General features: G+C 40.7%; 1 protein-coding gene across 2 annotated transcripts; it reads right to left on the reverse strand.

The window, feature by feature from the left end:
- Positions 1-311: 311 nt before the first annotated feature.
- secisbp2l (SECIS binding protein 2-like) lies at positions 312-19,389 on the reverse strand. Of its 2 annotated transcripts, none has more exons than XM_071489096.1 (18): positions 19,105-19,389; positions 13,707-13,915; positions 12,107-12,434; positions 11,834-11,972; positions 10,470-10,693; positions 10,082-10,106; positions 9,819-9,937; positions 9,247-9,357; positions 9,002-9,106; positions 8,022-8,189; positions 7,672-7,813; positions 7,053-7,228; positions 6,758-6,890; positions 6,483-6,645; positions 5,104-5,324; positions 4,236-4,390; positions 3,830-4,049; positions 312-3,107 (listed from the first exon to the last, which is right to left on the reverse strand). In XM_071489096.1, exons 1-18 carry the CDS (start codon positions 19,123-19,125, stop codon positions 2,491-2,493), a joined length of 3,276 nt encoding a protein of 1,091 aa, XP_071345197.1. In that variant the 5' UTR covers positions 19,126-19,389; the 3' UTR covers positions 312-2,490. The 2 variants fall into 2 exon arrangements, with proteins under 2 accessions (XP_071345197.1, XP_071345196.1); XM_071489095.1 differs by having other exon boundaries at positions 11,834-11,975.
- Between the last annotated feature and the right edge of the window lie 109 nt (positions 19,390-19,498).

Consider the following 19,498-nt stretch of genomic DNA (forward strand, 5'->3'; position numbering starts at 1 on the left):
TAGTTTCTATATTAATCAGTGAGGTTTTTAGTCTATGAAATATTGGAGAAAAAAAAAAAAGACTTATTCAATTCAATTATTCTAAAACATAAATATATTTAGTTTACTATAATATACAACAAAGAAAAAGCATCAAATTATCAGTGATTGTGAACAGTGAATGTTAGAAATAGCGTCTGATTTTAAAGTGACTGAAATGATCAATCGGGTATCAAAGTAGTTGCAGATTTGTTTCCTGTTTCAGTTCCACTGTGGTCTAATTTGTGTGTATGCTGGTGAAACAGTCAACTGTGAACAGAAGATGACAAAGATTTACTTAAACAACATTTTAATGATGTTAATCATCAGTTCATATAGGTTAAGGGTGATAACAGGATTATGAGAAACAGCCTCTAACAATGTTGCTAGTGATGTACAGTCTGAAGGAGACAGTCTTAAATATCCATATAAAGACGAGGAACACGCTGAAAAAAGTACTTCATTGAACCGTATTTTTTTGTTTGCTTTTTTTTTTTTTGTTCACATTAGTTACAAGACCTTAACCAGTACTGTATTTACATAGTGCAAAAACACACTTGCTGTCAGTTAACATACTTCAAACACTTTGATGGAAGTCATAGCAACAAAAAGCCTACATACAGCGTACCTGTTATCAAACTAGAAATACTTTCATAATCCCAAGTATGACATTCAGTACACCGTCATCTCCCATCACAGGGCTTCACATTGCATACAGCCCGACATACTGCATTTACACACCGCATCATCATAGACTGGCTGAAATCTCACTATGATTCACTATCAAATACCATTATCAAATTGGATTCCAACTGTTAAAATGTTAAAACTATCAAATGGCTTTAAGAACAAGATGATTGTATTTTTTTTAATACAATGCAAAATCAAAATCTCTTTTGTACACTTGTATTTACAGGGGTGTATCATTAGTATGTGTATGACTTTGTGATGACTTGTTTGACTGACAGTGGTGACCCTGTCCTGAGGAGGGAGCCTCTCAGCTGTGGTGAACTGACTGTAAACAATGGCAGTTGTAGCTGGGTGCCGACAAAATCTGTCTATAGAATTAGAAGCGCTCTGCAAGGATTGATTTCAGTTGTAAGCAACCACGTCTGATTTTTTTTTGTCAACTTGGGCACTTCATGAATTCCAGTAAAACACCTGCTTGTCCGGTTGGTTCATTAGATTTAAGTGGCATTTTTATAAGGAAATGCAGTCAATATTGGTTAAAATGACAATTTACAACACCTTTCTAGTCTCCCATTCTTTCATAATGCTGTGAACTACTCCAGTGAGTAACTTTACTACTAAGTTCTGTGTCTAACTGCACATTGACCAAAACACTTGCATGATTTCTTTCTGGATACAAGGACTTAAACTCAGCGTTGATGTTAAATCTGCTAAACAGACTTCTAAAAATGTCTGAGGCCTTTACCGAGCCTTGGCAAGAGACAGCTTGAGAGCCCCCCCAGTTAGAGAACAAACACCACCAAAGGTAACAGGAGCACTTTTTTCTTTATGAAGCACAGACAGCATTGGGGAACTGAAGACAATTCCAGTCAGAGGAAAACAACCCCAAATATTTTCACACAAATCAATATGACACACCATTACATACTGTAGTAGAACCACCTAGACAAGGTTATATACACAAAGCTTGTTTTGCTTCTTAGAAGTTAAGTCATTTGTATCATCTGAATACAGAATGGGACATGTTACTAAAACACTCTGAAGACTGAAGGGTGGGAGTGGTTTTGGTAGAAAGACAGAACCCCTGACACTGTAACATTCTGTGAGGAAAGCTAAATACCAACCAAGCGGTAATTCAGAAATGCATGCCTCTCCTTCCCTCGAGTAGTGAGGTGGAAAAAAAAACACACATTATTTACAAAAAATAAAGCTAATGAACACAGCAAAATAAATGCAAACTACAGTATGTGCCTGTAAGTATACACACACAAACACACACACACAAATACCGAGCTGTAAACCTTGCAGGACTATGAATAAAGTAAGATGGGAGCTGGAAGGTTCTGACCTTCCTTTTCTGTGAGCTACAGACAGCAGTTCAACATTTCTTGCTCCCAAAGAAGTCCCCGACTGTAAGAGTTCAGTTTCAGAGGAGGAAAATCAAAAACTTCCCTCTAAATTCAAGTGTAGCAGGTTATGGGCCGAAGAAGGGCAGATGAGTGTTTTTTGTTTTTTTTTAAAGAAATGTCAATTACTATCCTTCAAAATGTGTTAGTTGTTGGTCGATGCTGTGTGTTTGTAAGTTCACCAGGTTCTCTGTAATGCATTAATGGGCTGTGTTTGAGTGTTGGTCAGTTGGTTGGATACCTGAGATTACGTCTAGTGTCAGGGGTTAGAGACAAAGGAGAGAGCTGCTGGCTGCTGTGAAGAGGGATGTGTGAGAGCGACAGAGGACAGAGTGAAGGAGGATATGTAAGAAAAGAGGGAGGACGAGAAGTGATGTCAGCCAGTGACTTTCTTAGCCTCCACCTTCTCTTTGCCCTCCATCCTCGTCTCTGTGATGTCTGCTGAATCAAGGTCCTCCTCGTCTTCACTCTGCCCTCTCTCCTCTTCATCGTCTTCCTCTTCCTCCTCCTCTTCTGTACTTTCTTGGCTCTTTCCCAGGTGCAGGTTTTCCAGGGTCTTTGACACCCAGGATTCGATGCGGCTGCTGAGGGTGGGCACCTCCACAGAAATAGGTTCAGGAGTGTAGTCCTCTTCCTCCTCATCCTCCTCCTCTGCCTCTTCCAACATCCCGGGGACAAGGGTGGAAGTGGTGGAGGTGATGGAGGAGTTCAGCGGGCCCCTGCAGCTCCCGTCCAATGAGCCTGTCTCTGTGCTCTGCTGTGAGGCCAGCTCCAATCGGTCGTCGACTCGGACCTCGTCTCTCTCACCGGTAACCTGTGTCAGAGGCCCTGCCCTGGGCTGAGGAGCAGAGGAACCAGGCTGGGCGGCGTTGGTGGTGGCTGCCAGTGCCTCACTGTCTCTCTGGGCGGCTGTGGAAGGTGCAGGGCGACTCGGCTCAGCCTCTACAGTCTCCAGAGCATCTGAAGTCTCCACCATACTCCTCCAGTTGGTCTCTGAAGGAATAAATACATTTGTTATGCTCCATTTGCTTATAACAGCAAAATTACAGTCAGTGGTGGATAACGGAGCACATTTATTCAATTTCTGCACTTTAATGCAATTCTGAAGAAATTGCACTTTACTTAAGTATTTAATTTTATGCTGCTTTATACTTCTCTTCTACTGCATTTCAGAGGGAAGTGTACTTTTCACATTACATTTAACTGACCGCTGTAGTTACCTAACCCCTTAACCCTTATCAGATCAAGATTTGTATATAAAAACATAAAATAATCTCATAAAGATTAAGATTAAACCAGAGTTTTCCAAATCTTCCCTTGTAACATCTTACAAAGTGTCTAGTTGGGGCCCCTTCTCAGCTTCAAATTATTTTTTGATGCACAAAGTCAAATCATCTAATACTTATTTCAAAAAAAGCCAAGTATTAGAGAAAAAAATGTAAACATTTTGAATAGCAGCACATATCTTTTGTTCTTTTCTAGCCCATCAATCATCTGACGTCATGTCAGATTTATCTCGAGACCCTTTGAAGTAGGCCCAACCCTAAGGTTTGGAACCACTGAATTGGAATACCTTAACTAGTTCAAAATTGGTATTAACAACAACTTATACTTTTTAGGTAAATAATAGGAATACTTCTTCCACCATTGATTACAGATAACTCCAAAAGATTGACAAAGATGAAAAGCAGAGAGACAACAATGAGGGATCTTACCGTACTCCTTTTCATTGACCTCTGAGATAGGCTCAGAGAAGATGGAGCAAAAGGAGATAGCAGAAGCGGCAGAGTGGTTACGGGAATGCCCCATGTGGTGTGGGACTTTCTTGTCATTTTTTAGAGCCTCCTCGGCTTGCTCCTGCTCCAGAGCTGACACCATGTCCTTGTAGGCCTTCCGAGCCTCTTCTGTCAGAGAAACTAAACGGTTGAAGAGACCCTGAAGAGGGATTGAACCAAGTTAGTAAAAGACAGAAAAAAAACATGAGTTGCTTGAGATGATCCTGTGTTTCCAAAGTCCCTATACTAATTCCCCTCATATTAAGATAGATAGATTGGATATATAATCAAGTATTAAAAGCAAATTATTAAAATGAAAGAGTTTAAGTGGGTGGGAGTGCTTTACCTCAGCTCCAGAGTAGTTGAAAATGCCAACCACACTGACAGGCACAAGTTTGTTGACACAGCGTCCAAGCGCTTTTCTGCCCAAGGCAAACACAAACGGGATCTCCTGCTCCCTAGCCATGGCAATTACATTGTATAAAGCTTCATCCAAGCCACCTGCAACATAGTAAAGTAAACAATTAGTGACTCGAATGAATCAAATTAGAGAAAACCAATGAACAAAAATTTTAAAAAAAAGGAAAAAAGAAAAAAAAGAAATAGAAAATGCCTGGCAGTGAGTTGAATGCAATACTGACAAAACCTGCTGTTTTGATAATATCTAAGTTTGAGCTTGGGAGCTATACAACTAGGCATCTATTAATATGTGACTACTTTATTTACACATCCAGAAGTTACAGAGAAACATTGTTCATTTAGAGTTATGTTTCTGGCCATCTGATGGATGTAAGTCCAAGTTCACTCTCTCTCAACTCTGTTTCTGGTCTCTGCATCTACTAAGAGAAGTATCACTGTTCACCAACTAGTTGCTAACTGTGTCTGAGCAGGTTGTCTACAGAGGGTTTTTAATGCTTTTTTTTTTTTTTTTTTTTTTGGAAACAATGAACAGTCAGAGTGAACCAAAACATCCGAGCTTGATTCAGATAAAAGCTACAATGAGCTACAGATTTGGGTGAAATGTCTCTGTAGCTTCGTCACTGATTGATTGAACAACAATTGTCACACTGTTTTCATGTTTTCATTTGGCAAATTGTTATTATGCAAATATTGATTACAGTATTTTAAACATGTTTTCAGCTCAGCAGGTCGGACCTGAGACAATTTGATCAAATGTGTACTGGGGATGGAGATGGCTTTGCAACACCATTTACCTTTGGCCTGGATCTTCTCACAGTTGGGAGAGATGATGACACACTTAATCTTATGTAATTTCATGTGCTTGGTGACCTCTCTGAGACCCATGACCAGACGGCGTTTGGATTTGGCCTTGGTAGGATCCTTCTGGTACACTCGCTCCTGGAAGCGAACCAGTTCCTGTAACAGAAGAGTCACACTCTCGTCGATCTCCTTACTCAGCACTTGGTTACAGTACCTGCAGAAGGAAAGAAGACAAGAGAGGGCACAGAAAAAAAAAACCTGGAGGTTAAAAGATGTTCAAAACATATTTTGGGTGGCGAGCTAACAATGAAGATCATCATTAGTGTTAACTAGCACAATTAATGCTGCACAGTGTTTATCAAAGGCTTTACAACTTAAACAAGTTTATAGTTTGTTGGTCAATTGACAGTTGAGCAGCCTTTATAGAAGCACTAAGGTTTTAGTCTTTGTTGTTGTTACCAATAAAATTACAGTCGTTCCGATATGAATACTACTATGGACAATGCCTCCAATACTGCCAAAAATACTGTATCGGTATTGGCGAGTATGTAAGTCTAGGCATTTTCGATACCATGTAATTTACTAATAAACTTTACAGTCTCCCAACTCAATAAAACGGTGGTTTCCCCAGAAATCAATTCTTCTTTGGCTCTAGAACAGTAGTTGCCAGTGGCTGCACAGTGCAAGTTCCTGTGTAGGCTACTGTTTTAGAGCAGCAAAGAAGAATTGATTTCCAGTAAATAGTGTAATATTAGCCATAAGAAAAATGTCATCAATTGTAATTGTAATGTTGCACTGGAAACTGCTACCAGTAAAAAGGCACTGCAGCCTCTCTAAGGAAAGCAGAGCCACCAGACAACATGCATGCTCCCAATTACTTCGTGGTTTGATGGAATATCTATCAGAGGGACAACGTAGGGTGGTCTGAGAAACAAGTGTCCTACTGGTCAGAGCTAGGAGGCGGAGCTTGGCTACAGAGGCTTTTTGGAGGCTTTAAATGCAAAATCTGTTAGAGTAGTGTGGGCTGGGACAATAGGCCTACAGCAGAGGACACAGAGGGACAAAGCTGTGTTTGTGACCACTGGCATACATTTTGCTGAAAAGGGACAATGTGCTAGGCATCCTTGCCATACTCTACAATTCTTTATTGTACAGTTTCGCCCTTAAAAACACCCGTTAAACTTGCAGAGTGTTCTTCTCACAGCCAAGGCTCTGTGAGTTCGGAGTGGGACAAATATTTGCGTTGCTAACCATTCTTTGTTACCACATTGTGCGTTTTTGAGACATTCCAATGCCAGGGATTCCTACAAAAGGTCTGTCATGTTCCATGTGTTGTTTCTCACTCCATGTGGGTTAAAGTGTGTGAACTTACTCTCTGAAACGTCGGCTGTGGATCTTGGTGATGGCATTTGAAGCCATGGGACTCCCAATGCCAGAGCTGGCAGGAGAGCCCTGGGACACCGGGGTGATGCTATACGGAGAGTTCTGACTGGCCGGGGAAAGGGATGCATCACTGGGCACACTCAGACCATTCTCTGTGTTACAGAGAGCAAACAATAGAAATAACAATAAGACATTGTTTGGTGGATAAAAAAAATATGAGTACAACTGAAATGTTTTCACTTCTTAATAATGAATTGCCCTCACCTTCTTGGGAGGCAGGCTCTCGTGTAAGATCATCAGTAAAAGGTAGACACTCATCTCCATGCTCCTCCTGGCCTGATGACTCTTGTTCCACACTTGTCTTCCCTTTCTTCCCTTCACGTTCCTTCAAGATAATCTACAGAGTAAAATACAAGAAAAATTAAGAAACAATGGCACTTAAAAAGAATTGGATTATGGTTCAACGATCCCCATTCCTTTTACCAACTTTTATGCAGGCTAAATAACATCATCCGCCAACCACTCCTTTAAGAAATAACTTAAACTTAAAATCATCAACCTTCTTAAGGGCTGTTGGCCGTTTCACTTTGGGAATCTCTCTCTCCTTCCCTCTCTTGACACGGGGTGCAGTGGAATCCAGGGCATTGTGTGGGGCTGAGTATGGCTGCTGATGACCCTTCAACGTGGACGGCACATTGGTCGAGCCTGAGCTGTGGAATGAGGTGGTTGTTCCAACTGGAGAGAAGGAAGACAAAGTTAACAGAATAATAATACATACAATATGTATGTGCTAAGGACTTCATAATGTTTGGAAGTTAACTGGGACTGTCAGAGGTTTTGTGTCAATTTAATGCTCATGGTCTGGCCACTCAGTGGGGGGCAGCAATTTAGGCAAATGTCAATCACCGTTACCGATTCAGCTACACAAATGAGTCCTGTTATATCAAAAAGAAACTAAGTGAGCTAAACTAAGTAGCTTTAGTGAGTCTGACAATCACTACCTTTTTTGATAGTTATTTAAGTATATTTTCATAGAAACATTTACAAAGGCACAAAAGTGTCAAGACATTTATCAGCATTAGCCAAAAACACAGCAAAATGTATCAATGGGGCTAAATCCTGATGACAAATTACAAACACTAACACACTTGTTAATGTCTGACAGAGTTTATGAATACCTGTAAAAGACAATGGCTTGGTATTGGTGAGTTGTCTGGCCTTCATAGCCTGCTGATGTTTCTCCAAAGCTGCCAGCATGTCTCCCAGGTCCAGCTCGACGGAGGTTTTACTCTTCTTCCCTGCTGCTTTGGTGAATGCCTCCTGCCAGGCAAGGAGAGAAAAGGCAGAGCAAGGTCATATGCCTGAACAATTTATTACAACTGAAGATCAGAATGGTACTCATAGGCCAGGTGGCCCAGTGGTAAGGACCAGAATTGATGAAACAGGGATAAGAAATGCATTAGCATGTCATACCATTCAAACTGTGAACCAAAACCTTAAGAACAGCAGACGTAGTGCAGTTGTATACCTGTAATTTCTTCTGTTCCATGCTGATTTCAGAGTACTCCTGTGCAGTGGCCAAGGCAGCAGCCAGAGCCTTCTTCCTCTGGCTCTTGGCCCTCTTGGGAACAGAGGTGGTAATGGGGATCGGTGTCTGCACAATGTTGATAGGGGAGTTTTCTGGTAGGTTATCCAGCTGTGAGGCATATAGAGACACAAACGAGTATTCAGTAGGGGTATAAAGATTAACCAATGCAAGAGTCAGTGATTTGGCTGCACAGATGAGCAAACACTGAACCCAAATTCTGCATGAAACTTTGGGGGGAAAAAAAACACATTACAGCTGTCAAAAACCAATCTTTCCAAAGTGCTCCAGCTGTCTCTGCACTTGTGTGGCTGTGTGCCTGTGTGCGTGCATATGTGTGCATTTGTGTGAGAGTTGGTGCATCTGTCCTGTGCCTCTCCTGCTGGCTCGTGACATTTCCCAGTCACATATAGCTTCAAGCGTCCACAACATTCACGCGCTGAAGGAAATGTCATTAGCACTGTGCACACTGCTGCCTGATGTTTTCATCCATTCCCAATGTTCAAATTATGCCAGGGGCACCACACACTTTGTTACTAATTTCAGAAGGCAACATATGCGCTAACAGTAAACTTACCAAGAGGAGCTGTTAACACCTGCTTCCAGGCTGGAAGATTTGAGACAAAACTGTTACTGAAGCAATGTGCTGATTTATTTAACTGGACAAGCATCCATACAGTGTTATTAAAAATCAAATATGCAAAACCCGGTCGGCACAATTTTAGTGAAAATTTCAGCCTCATTAGGAATTGGTCAAAAATGTGTCCAGTGGATCACAGCCTGGGTTCACTGCTGCTGGTGTGACAGATCATTTTCTCCTGTATTTCTGATTTAGCATTTGTCTGAGACGGAGAAGTACACAGTCAACACATGCCACAGAGAGCACTGAAAGACTGACATCTTGAGAGAGCGCTTTCCCTTACCAGGTTTTTGGGCAGTTTAGGTTGTGTGTGTGTCTGGGCTGGATCTGGTTTGGTATTGCGTTGGACAGCCCCTCCAGTAGCAAGATCTGGAAACTCATCTTCGTCCTGAAAAACATGTAAAAAACATTTCAGCATTTCAAGACTCTGGCTAACATAAATCTATAATGAGAGTGATGATAACAGAGATGCGCTGAGAAATCATTCCAATGAAATTCACATAAAAACAAACAAAAAAAAAAACTCACCTCAAAGTAGAGGGGCTCTGGAGTGAGCTCAGTGCCAGTGACTGCAGCTGGCTGTAGCCTTTGTTCTGATTGGTTGGGTGGCAAACGTCCTGAATAGCCACTATGGAAATCCTGAAAGGCAGAGAACAGAGGACTCAGACAGGGTTCAACCGTTATTCAATGCTTATTACCCTCTGTTTATTTGTGCACATGCTGTCTGGTGAGGGGAACATGGTAGGAAGGAGGGAAAGAGTGAAAATACCAAAGCTTGCAAACTGATTCATTAATTTTTTTTCTCATGAAAGCTTCCTAGTAGGTTAACTCATGTGTATATCCCTGTGTTCCTCTCACTTGGCTGTTCATTCTGTTGACACCACTGTCTTCAGTTGTTACCAAACTATTGCTTATTTGTTCTAAGTGCTTCTAAGTGCCTTTTTTGTTCTCTCTTCAACAACAGTATCCACATATTTTGATTTGCTGTACACTGTTCCCTCCTCATCTGTTGCTCAGTAAGATTCAGTGTGATAGAGCATTTACAACAACATTTTAAAAAGCCTTTTACTCAGTGTCTGCTCAAGTGGGAGCTACTGTACCTGTGAGAAGTTTCTCTGCTCAGGAGTCTTCCTCTGGTCTGCTCTATGAAACTGGCCGTTCCTATCCCCCCAGGACTTCGGGGGAGCCTGGGAAGTTACATTTGCCCACGTACCTGTTACTGAATATAAAAAAAAAAGTAATTCTCATGTGAAAGAAAAATCTCCATCCATTTGTAACATATTAGACACAGGATGCATAAGAAATTTGGCTATTAAAGCATGGTGTGAAGATGTGTGGTAAGGAAGGATTCCTTCGAACTTACCTGTCATTACACCTGCCTCTACTCCCTATACAGCACAGAAAATACAGAAAGGGTAGAGAAAAAAAGACCACTTAGGATATGTAGTGTAAGTTAAATATGCTACTTATACTGTGAGAGCAAAGGAAATTTAATTGATTAAATTAAACTGGTATTTCCTCTGTGCAGTTACAGGCACTACTGCTCCATAAGTGGAGTCATGTATGTTATGGTATGTGCTAGTTGCTCTTCCTGTTATATTAATGACTTCTACAATTGTTACTTCAAAAAATTGTCCGGCACGGACCCAAACCAGAACAAAGAGGTACTGTCCTGAAGCGAGATATGAGATAAAACCAGTTCTTCAAAAGTATGTTTTGGATCTACAGCTGATGGTAAGTAGAGAACATACCGTGGGTGCTGTTGTATTCTCTGCTGTTCGTTGCGTTACCCCAGCTGCCTGGTTGTGTTTGGGGCTACAGTAGCCGCTGTCACTGTCTATATCTGCCTCACTGGCGCCCTGCTCATTATAGCATTCAGCTGGATGGGAAGCCCGTCTTCTCTTTGTTCGGTTCTTCCACAGCAGAGGACTAGCCCGCTCAGCAGCACACCGCCCTGACACATCACCTGGGAAATCTGAGGGCAAGGTAGAATACACCAGACCTGAAATAAACTTGTTACACTGAGTTACAAAGTAGAATAAAACTGCTACTGTGATTAAAGGATGACTGGAATTTTTAAACCTGGGCCTTATTTTTCCACCACGTTTTTGGGTATAAATGATTCAATGGAACAAAAATCTTTGCAGTCAGTCCACTATTGAGCAAGAATGGTAAACCCAGAGCTCCCACATCAAAACAAGTCCACTAAATGGGCTTGTTTTCCACTGAAAAGTTCTGATTGACATTTTAAGTGTATGACAACATTATGGATAGGATCCCTACAGAGACAGACCTTTTTGTTAAGGATTAATTTTACCTTGATCGGTTTGCTTGTGTTATTGTGTGTGTTACTTAAGAAAAGGATTCAAATACTTCTACACACATCTGAGCTCATCAGTGGCAAAAACAAGCCCTTTTAGTTGATGCACTTTGAGGTAGAGGGTACAAGATTTTTGTCCCTATCAATCATTTACACCCAAAAACAACAAGAAAATGAGGCCAGGTTAAAAAAAATCCCAGAGTTATCCTTTAAGATTGAAGCATTAATAAAAAAAAAAGTACCATTCATGCTCTAAATGATTCAGCAGAGACTCACTCATCACAAAGTTGGACCAAGAGTTGACTGTATGACGTTTTTCATGCAACATAACACCACAACTAAATGACTAAACTATTTACACGGGCTCTGGCTTTCTCAAGAACAGAGACATAATTGGTGACACCATGAGCTGCACACATGTTAACTTTCCCAACTGGAAACTCTGCATTCCAGTTCTTTCAGATGTTAAGTACAAACATAATCAACTTTAACCTGTAGGGCCAGACACTGCTCTTATCAGCATTGTGTTCCTCCTCCTCACTGATGGGAAAGAATCTTTTTCGAAGGTAAAGCAGCTAATTTTAACTAAGCTTAACGTAACAAAGTCTGGAATGTTTTGAGTCTAAGTTTCCTTTCAGCCAAAGGATTTAAGAACAAAACTGACACTTGTCATAGATTTAGCAGGAAATTCAAACTCAGAATCATACTTAGCCGGGAGTTGTCGGTAGTTGGTGTTAGAAAAAAAACAACAACATCTGTATACAGATGCATCTTTAATTATTGCCGCAGACTTACCAGTCTGCTGTGCTGCATCCACCAGCATGACTGTCTTGGTCCTACCATCAGGTCCCAAGGTGCACACCTCCTTCTGCACAGCTACGTTCCTTGTTGGGGGCCGGCGACCCCTTGGAGGATGGCACACACCCAACTGTTGCTGCTGGAGGAAGACAAAGAGGCAGGGCATGCTCACTGAATAGACTGAGGATGAGGAGGGACAATTTTTGGTGATACAAATAACATATTATGTAAATGTAACAGTATCACAATAAGGCTGTTGATCTTGGGTACCTTTGGGAGAACATTAGGCCGGATCATGCCTCTCCCCCTCTGACTGGCCATCCCATATGCTGGCCCCAGAGGCAGTGGTCTTTCCCCGACATCTGCTGAGACAGGGTTGACCACTCCAGCTTGCACAGGACCAGCATAGGTCCCAGGGAAGGGCTGGTAGAAGCCCATCACAGGTGGGCATGGAGCAGGCATAATCTGGTAGTAAGCATAGTCATTGGAAACAGGAGGCTGGGGGGAAGACAAGATGGGGTAGGCCAGGTATGGACCACCAGGGGTAGGGTTAGGCTGCTGCCAGCGCAGCTCCCCTCCATTATACATAGGATGTTGCCTGTGAAGCAGTAGAGAGGTAATATGTTAAATTAAAGCAAATATTCCAGTTTTTCAAGTTTGAATAAAGAACTCTTTGAAAAAGCTGACTGTATGAAAACAACACTTTCACTATGTGTGGCTGCTGAGGAGTGAGAGTGTGTCCACATCCAATCCAAAACATCCTGTCACAACATTAACAGAATGGCAGCCCTTTCTCTATGGATATTACAAAAGCGGATGCTAAAAAAATACCACACAACTCAAAAGTTACTAAATGTATGTTAAAACCATGAAAAGAAAGCTGGTTCCGGTTATATTGTCTTAATACTAAGCTATTTAGCCGTTAGGTTATTTTAACGGAGGTCAACCTTAGGCTAAGTGTGCACTCTGTGCCTGTTTTATGTGGAAAAGGAAGAGATTAAGAATATATGTAAAATCAGACTCTGTATTGACACATACTCAAAATTACAAAACTCACATTCTCAGTTAAGTAAAACATGATCGCAATATCCTGAATTAATCACAGCATTGTGTAAAGTTTTCTGATCTTTGTGTCACTTCTCAGTTTGTATTTTTTTTTTTTGTAAAACATGCAATAACTTTGGGGAGACATTTTGAAACATGTTCCACAAAATAAGATTAAAGTTAATTTAGCAAGAGATAGTTGGTGCCTGGATGTGATGTGTATCATGGCTGGTTTGTTAGGTTGTGTCACATGCAGAAATGTTGATAAGAATCCAGATGACATTTTCACAGCCAGCTTACTATAGCGGGTATTTCCTTGCATTCAAATAGTGGGGAAGGAAACAAAGGAACGGATGTGTGCAGGATACAGCAGATCACTCTGGACAAAGAAAGAGCCACTGGAAACACAGATTGCAGTTCCATGTAAACTCTGTAACTCTGGGGAGGTTTCCATTCATAGTTAAGCACTCTTAAACAACAGAGCAATCTAATGGCTCAACCCAATACACTGTTTGAAGGATCTGATCGTGATCTCCTCTGTGCAGCACAACATCAGGGACACAGTGTTCTCTTCTTCTTATTATAGTAAACAGAGTTATTCTGAAAATAGAAATGTCCAGAAGAGAGAAGATTGTTCTTGTGCAGTTCAAAATGGGGGCACCAGACATCCCACAATGCCACAGGGAATGTGCAATTTTTCTGCCAAAGTTGACACCATTGGCAAAATTCATACATATAATGAACCAGAATCACTGTTAAATGAGGTTTGAAACGACTTCCTTTAGCTTTTTGCCCATTCCCCAATCTCCCGCTGCTATGACAGTACCTGTTGGGTTGGTTCTCCTGGACAAAAGGGTAGCAGGTTATGAGGTAGCTGGGTATGGGAGTGCTTTCCACCCCCCCACCACCTCCTCCTATACCTCCGCTCCCTCCTCCACCACCCGCCTCTCCAGAAAGACTCATGCTGACCAGGGATCCTTCAAGACCTTTCTTCTGTGGGATAAATGGTTCCACTTCGGCTGAAAGCTTCACATCCTGCACAGTAACAAATGAGCAGCCATTACTATCACGCCATGAGCAATGGCAGCCAATTAATGACAACATGGTGTCTTTGAGAGAGAAATAGGTATACTGAAGAGAGTGCAGAACAATTTTTCAAATTGCTTAAAAAAGCTGCAGGCAAGTCAGTCACCACATTCTCCGCTTGTATTTTATAAAGCCAGCTGTTAGCTTTCTCCATACCTGCATTTACACAATAAAACAGATCACATCATTTTATTATTCTTATTGCCACCCCACACCTATAAAATAGGATGGTTGTAAGGTGGAAGCTGATATCAACTGATATCAACTTGTTATAAAAACCCACCTACATTTTTCCATTATTTGACCTTACCCTTTTAATAGATGGGATAGGTAGGCCTTAAAATTGAAAAAATTACAACTTTCCAATATAATCTCTCAAAACATTGTAAAAAGCAGACAAGCAAACTGACCAAGCTCCTATTTTTTGTGGTAATCACAGCTGAGGACTGCATTTCCTCACACTGTTCCAGTTGGTTTTCAGTCTTAAGTATCTATAGCCATCAGTAAAAAGGTAACACAAGGACATAAACCTTTATGAGGTTACAGATGACATAACTCTAAGCAAAGTACACAATATGTCAGAGTAGGGCTCAAGCCATTCAACTAGCTTCTTGTGAATGTGGTGAGATGAGTCTCTGTACTTCAAGGCCAAAAGGTGCTTATAGTTTGTTTTGAAAGATATTGAATTTTATAAATGCTATCATCTGCTAATGCCAGTCTTACACCAAATGAGTTTTCATGCAATTTCACTGTCACAGACAAATTTCCAATGTCAGAACAAAATCATGCAAGTTTTTTCTTTTTTTCATCTTGATGTTCTGATCAAATCAAACACACATACATCTAATATTATCGTGAGTTTTTAGTCAGGGCTTGTGTAAATAGTGATGTTCAATGACTTGAATACTGTCAACTTCTCCGGCACCAAACTGGAGGCAGTAAACCTAGCTGATAAGATTGTGACTCCGTGGAGCCAGCTCTTTGGAGGTGAAAGAATGTGAGTCGTGCGGTGTAAGGCCAGCGCTAAATAAATAAAGATAAAACGATGCAGGGGCAATTGGACACAAGGAAAATAATTCAAAATAAAACAGGAAATCGTGAATACAAAGTCCAAACTCTATTTTAGGGACAAATCATGACAATTATAGTCTTGAGTTATTAACTTATATAATAATTATAATTTTTCTTCCTGTAAATGTCCCCCGGGAGAATTATGGGAAATTCCCTCAAAAGAATCCAGACGCAGAACTGCTGTCTCGTAGTGTGAGACTAAAAACTGTAAGTTATGATAAATTGTCTTCAGATGTGACAGTGTGTCAGACATAAGTCTTTCAAAAGTCTTCTAGTGTACAGTATGTATAAGATTAAGCTACAACATTGAAAATTGATTATGTAAGGTAATAGTAGATGCACATTTAAAGCTTTTGTTTCAGGCCTTCAATGCTATGTTGTTCACTTTCCTCAAAGCTTTTGACACAAAATGGTCTTTGAGAACTCCAGGGGACCAAAAAACAGACTTTGCCTTGTTATGAAACTGTTGATACTGTAGGCTATTTTATCAAATTAAGGAAATGGTGATTAGTTTCTAAGCAGTTATCAACTCCCACAAAATGGTGAGAAACAACAAGAAAACTGGACTAAGATGGAATCACATTTGCCATACGGTCTTAAACTGATCCACACAATGATCTGAGTTTTTGCCAAACAAAAATATGAAGAAAATGAATTGATCATTAAAATTACAATAAAAACCAGGAGGAAGCATATATCTTTCTGAAATCCTTATAAAGTAGCACAGATGTATATTATCCATAATGTTTATAATGATTATGTTTCATAATAATTATGCAATGAAGTTATCACAGTATAATGATTTATTGCTGCAAATATTTCTTCAACGAAATAGGCAACCTGGAGAGAAATGACCCCTAAATGCCACTTTTGTATTAAATTGCAAGTAACATAGAGATTTGAAGCATTCAGACAAAAGGCATTTTTCTATTTACAAATTACCACAAAATATACATACAATAAAATGCTATATAAATCAATCAATACAGCAATTCAGTTAATCAGCTGTGACGTATTTACTACAGGCAAGGTAGTGATAAAGTCTTTTTTTAGTCAGTCTGGTTTTATGGGACTCTAGATTTATGGACAAAACACATCAAGCAGGTGTGTGTAGGTATAGTGGTGTAGGCTGTGGTAGGAAATGATACAGCCGGCCACACAATGGCCAAAGATCAGAGATATGCTGCACTGGAAGACTGAAACTCAGCCACTTCAGACTATTGTTCTGTAGAAACCCAGAGAAATAGCCACAAGCGGGTAGGTTGTGCTTCGTGATGACACCAACTGACATTTTTTAATAAATTAAAAGGAAAAATCGAATTAAAAAGCATACAAGTGTTTCATGTACCGTACTATAAACTGTAATACTTTCCATATTTTACTACTACACATTTTAACATAGTAATCTTCATTATTATTTTCATTATTATTATTACTACTATGACTTAATCAAGCTAATACCATGTTTGTTTAGAAGTCCTCCTGAAAATGAGCAACACATCAACACTGAGACAACACCACATTTTCTCCATTTATAGTGATTTTGCTCAATATATCATAGAGGTACTGATATTGACAAGACCCCCAACTTTTTCCCTAACTGACAGAAATAACATACTGCCCCTCTTGTTCTGTCCTTTACTGTCTTTTTCCATTGATGTCTGTGTCTGGAAGCATCTTTCACACCTCTGAGTGATTCTCATTTGACATCATGTTGGCACTGGTTTAACCCAAGGTGGCAGCTCAGTCCAAGAGGTCTGATTAAAATAATTTGCCATTCTGCAAAGGATGAGGAGAGGTGACAGGGTTCAGAGTACAAAGAAGCCCCCTCACTCTTCTGAAACAGTGGTCGGGATGCATGAATAGAGTGTCAGTGCAGCCAGTGGATGTCACACAGACAGCTATTGTCTCCCACTGCTACTGTCTGTGGGTGGTTCCCTCATTTTTCCTTAGGTAATCTGTAGAATTCATCCTATCTAAAAAGAGTCATGGTGAATGGAGCCTGATCCGCCAGGTCAGTACAGAAGACCAAACTACAGATATAAAGAAAGAATTTTTTACAATCTAATCGCTGCCCCTATGCCCAGAGAGATATGGTGGCAAAGGCTTTAAGACTACAGTAGTTGGTCTGAACCTGTATGATGGCACAGTATAGCTGATAGGGTGTTGTTATAGGATTAAGTTTGAGAGGATAAAGTAGGGACAGTACTACAGGATAAGCTAATTACACAGCAAGCCACTGTGTGTGGCCTCATGTGCTCTAATGGTGAATCTTGAATTCTGAACACTGGTGGAAAAATTCGAGTATACACAGAAAAAATGCTCAGGAAGACAGTGCCCGTCAGAAGATCAATCTCTCAATTCAACCATGAGTCTTTGTATTTCTGTGATAGTGAGAATAGCTGTGATTGTGAAAGAGGCAATGAGGTCAGACCCAGATGTGCATCCGCTGAGGATGACAGAACTCTGAGTGATTCGACTGCGGGCTACTGATCTCACAAGCCTCTGTTTGTGCAAGCATTTATTTTCACTCCAGTAGTTCTCCAACATATCTGTTTCTGTGCTGAAAGCAGGGTGGGCTGTGTAGATAGCAGAACATATGCATTAAAGCTTTAAGAGGTTTCACATTAATTAAGATAAAACTGATGAATATCACAAAACCACAGTGATTTGGCAGTTTATTAGGGAGACTTAGCTAAAACGAATGTAATCTAATACGGTAAGCAGTCCTGCAACAAATCCCAACTTGAAATTGCTTTAGAAAGGTGTTGATTCAACTTTACGATGATTTGGGAGGATGTTGTGTGTGTTGTTGTTGAACTGTATTGCATCATTCGGAAAGCTCTTTTGTTATTTCGCCCACCTTCATTGAAACAAATAGGGTGGACAAAATAACAGAACGTCCTGTCTATATGACAGTACAACTCAACAGCACCACAAACTGCAGCCTCCAAAATGACCATTAAGTTGATTCAATACCTTTCTGAAACAGTTTCAACACAGACTGGACATTAGAAGGTTGTATTTATGGAAGGACTGCTGTATTAGACTGCATTAGTGTTAGCTAGGAGTACCCAATAAACTGGCAACTGAGTGCAGATTACACATTTTTAGATAAGAGTCTGTGAGGAAATTAGACACAATTTAGTCCTGAAGAGTCCATGGTGTCAGCCAGAGAACAATGTCGTCCAATGCGCTGGCCTACATGTTAATCTAAAGCGTTGTCTGTTCGCCTTAAGACACCAAACCTGAGCACAAACAAACCAAACTTTCTGCATTTCAAACAGCGTCAGAGGAATGCCATACATGCAGAGGAACCAGACATTCCTCCCATGACGATCCACGAAACCTCACCGCCTCTCCTGGCATCAACACTACGCTCATGTACACATTCCTACCTGACTGAGAACCCCCTTTTTTTTTTAAATGAAATCTACCTCTCCAAATTTGTACCGAACAATACAATACATTTAAAAATATATACTGTCAGCTTGTATCTGCGACTCTGATTAAAATTACCAGCGCCGTCAAATGACAGCTGAGATGTTTCGTTTTAGCTAGCTAGCTAGCTACCGAAGCTAACATCTGAACACAGACTGCTCTTCTGGGCTTAACGCATAGGAATATTGTCACTGAAATACATCCAAGTCATTTTAAAATATGAGCAAAAACACATGCATCGCAAGAAAAGAGAAGAAATGCGTTATCCGCAATCTTTTATAGCGAGGTGCGGTTACCGTTAGCTGTTTTAAGATTAGCTTACTAGCCAAATGGGATAACTGTTTGTCTTAGTGTTGCCTGTGACCAAACACCAAACCCTGCCGTGTTGTTATCGTAGATAATGACCTAAATAGTCAATTTAAGTCTAATTTAAGAAACGCTGCTATTTGTAAGTGCAATACCGGAATAGCGGCTTTTTGGATAACGTTAACGAGAATCCAGATTTGGGCCTCGGCAGTGTAAACTAACATTACGTTGTCTTTCCCACCCGCTGAAGCTGTAGAAAGACCCCAACAAGAAAAAAAACAACAAAACAAAACAGATAATTAATTTAAAATTGACTGTACCTTGTTGTCACTAGCGTCCATGTCAGTCACCCTCGCCGCGACAGAACCTCATTGACCACAATGTGGGCGTCAAGAGGTGGACCTTTTTAATTTCTTCATTGTGAATGGAAATAATAATGATGTTCACCGAAGGCTTGAAGTGACTCACACCCAGTTCCTACTAGACCCCACCGCTAACTGTTGCTAGATGCTGCTGCTGCGTCAGCTGACGGGGGATCTGCACAGACCGGCCTGTAGTAGCTGAGACGGTTTCGCTACTAAGAGAGAGCAAACTGCTGTCAGTGTGGAAATGGGAGTCACCTGGAACGGAAGCCGCCGAGGCACAGAAAGCTTTTATTGGCTGGAAAATGCAGTACGTCATAAGTGCATAGAAATATCTTCAGAGTGATTCAAC

This window comes from Trachinotus anak, unplaced genomic scaffold (assembly GCF_046630095.1).
Source record: "Trachinotus anak isolate AG129_WGS33_773 ecotype Australia unplaced genomic scaffold, CSIRO_AGI_Tana_v1 ptg000011l, whole genome shotgun sequence".
NCBI lineage: Eukaryota > Metazoa > Chordata > Actinopteri > Carangiformes > Carangidae > Trachinotus > Trachinotus anak.

Coding starts and splice junctions, on each gene's coding strand:
- secisbp2l (XM_071489095.1), bottom strand. CDS start 19,125: ATGGACGCTAGTGACAACAAG. Junction 13,916..19,104: donor TGGACGCTAGTGACAACAAG/GTACAGTCAATT, acceptor GTTACTGTGCAG/GATGTGAAGCTTTCAGCCGA. Junction 6,891..7,052: donor GGCCAACAGCCCTTAAGAAG/GTTGATGATTTT, acceptor TTTACTCTGTAG/ATTATCTTGAAGGAACGTGA.